Source organism: Nothoprocta perdicaria, unplaced genomic scaffold, assembly GCF_003342845.1.
Source record: "Nothoprocta perdicaria isolate Ctin4 unplaced genomic scaffold, notPer1 scaffold_84, whole genome shotgun sequence".
Taxonomy (NCBI): Eukaryota; Metazoa; Chordata; class Aves; order Tinamiformes; family Tinamidae; genus Nothoprocta; species Nothoprocta perdicaria.
The window spans coordinates 2792121-2794144 of NW_020456132.1; the positions used below are offsets into that span (position 1 = coordinate 2792121).

Consider the following 2024-nt stretch of genomic DNA (forward strand, 5'->3'; position numbering starts at 1 on the left):
TTCAGAATCCAATAACCTTCCTCAGCTCAGTCACACTGCATGAGCACCCAAACTGTTCATTAATCAATTTTTTTGACCACTATAGCATTTTAAGCTAAACAGCTTAATGACAACACATTAAAAAAAAAATCTCTCTTGTAACTTAGAAAAGTGAGTCTGCAATAGATGGCTGAATATTCAGGCACATAAGCAAYTAGCTACCCACACTAAAGTCACTGCTTGTGGAGAGTCTGGCTTTAAAAATAATGCCCAACTGAAGCCCCATTAGAGGGCCATACAGCCCAGGGGGCCCTTCACAGAAAGACACAAATGAATCTGGTCTTGAAAGACTAGAAGAATCCTCCCTTTTCTGCTTTACCTGGCACTACAGAAAATAACTCTTTCTCTAAATCTTGTGGTGTGTTTTTTTTTTTTTCCCCCTTTTTTGGGTCCCCCAAGTCTGCCTCTCCCAAACACTGAGTGAGCCTCTCAATGACCCTTACTTAATCCAAGAGAAACCACTTGCTTTCACAAATGTCTGATTACCTTGATTACCTTTCTATACGGGAAGGAAGTTTTGGTAGTCTACAGATGTGTATTTCAGAAAAGCACTGTTCTGTTTCTCACAGTTAACAGTGCCCAAGTTCCGATAAGAAGAGATAGTCCTACAGCCTGACACCAGGTAGAACCATTGCTCACCCCGGTCCATGACTTGTCAGTGACATCAACAAAAGCCGATAATGAGTGTGTTCATATGCAACTGTCACATCTTTAGCGCTAAAAAGGTAGATAATAGGACTATTAAGGAGCACAGTAGCTGCCTTTTATTATGAGCTCCTATACATTAAGATAACCCGAGTGCAATGGGAGAGGCAAGCGATTGAGATAAGTCTTTTAACTCTGCTGAATATCAAGAAAACACCAATTGAGTTTGTCCCAATTAGGCTAAAATAAAGGGAAGCCATTTTAGAACAGCTATGCTGGGAAGATTAAATGACGCAAATGTAGCACTGACTTAGTTTCTCTTAAAAAAAAAAAAGTCCTCTTACATCCTGAGATGTCTAGGCATTTTAATCATGTAAATGACTTTAAAAGCTCATTGTCTCACATATGGAAGCATCAGACAATCCAAATCTAGAAAAAAGATCTTTTCATGATTATTAATTCCATATGCAGYTTGTACTATGCTCCAAATAAAGCTGAAGACCAGCATGATGTGCCCTCTAACACAAATAATAAGAAGAGTTCTAATCAAAATCCCAATAAGACCATCAAAAGTACATGGCCAGTTATCACTATCCTCTCTCAGCTGAAACAGCACCATAGGCCGGACATGTTAGGAATGGCTGGTAYAGGATATCATGACACTCACTGCAGATTTCCTCAAGTCTTTTGTCACTAGATGACAGAAAGCAGACAGGCAAGAGCTGCCATTAAGGATGACTGTTCCAGCCTAGGAGTGGTCCTTTTTTTGGTCAACAGAATGCTTGGTCATATCTCAGAATCAGCAGACCCGTAGTTCATTCTCCAAACCATAAATTTTGGCTTTTAACATTTTCAGTTCTGTTTGGATTTTATGAGTTCGTCTGTTGCCTTGGCGAACCTCATGCAGAATTGCAAGATCTTGATCTGGTCCAATATTCAGAGTCACCTGCACACAATAAAAACAGATTTAAGACCAGTACAGAGTAATCTGGACAGTATTACAATAGGGGTACAAGAGAACTCCAAAGAAATTACTTGGTAACTAGCTGAGAAGATGCTTAAACTAATGTCACTAGGCATATCGCTAACAGAAAAGTTTTCCAGAACATAAAGCACCAAAAAGCTTTGATACATCATGGTATTATAGCACTGGAGAAGAAGCTTTTGTAGGAATGAGTCCAGGCTCACCTATAAACTATTGGCTCATTTTCACTTCCTGAATTGTCTCTGAGTCTCTTGAGGGAAGTTACAATATTTAACAATTTATATATTATACTGATCTTAGCATGATATCTTGACATTTTATATTACTAGAAGTAACAGGGTTTGGGTTTTTTTTT

The 2024-nt window shown here is 38.7% G+C and overlaps 1 protein-coding gene across 2 annotated transcripts in view; it reads right to left on the reverse strand.

Annotated features, from left to right (window-relative positions):
• Positions 1-918: 918 nt before the first annotated feature.
• CCDC77 (coiled-coil domain containing 77) overlaps positions 919-2024 on the reverse strand; it is a 10525-nt gene continuing 9419 nt past the window's right edge. For both annotated transcript variants that reach the window (XM_026052190.1, XM_026052189.1), the window contains exon 11: positions 919-1630. In XM_026052190.1, coding sequence (XP_025907975.1) covers positions 1484-1630 — 147 coding nt within the window. In that variant the 3' untranslated portion in view covers positions 919-1483. The remainder of the gene's footprint in view (positions 1631-2024) is intronic.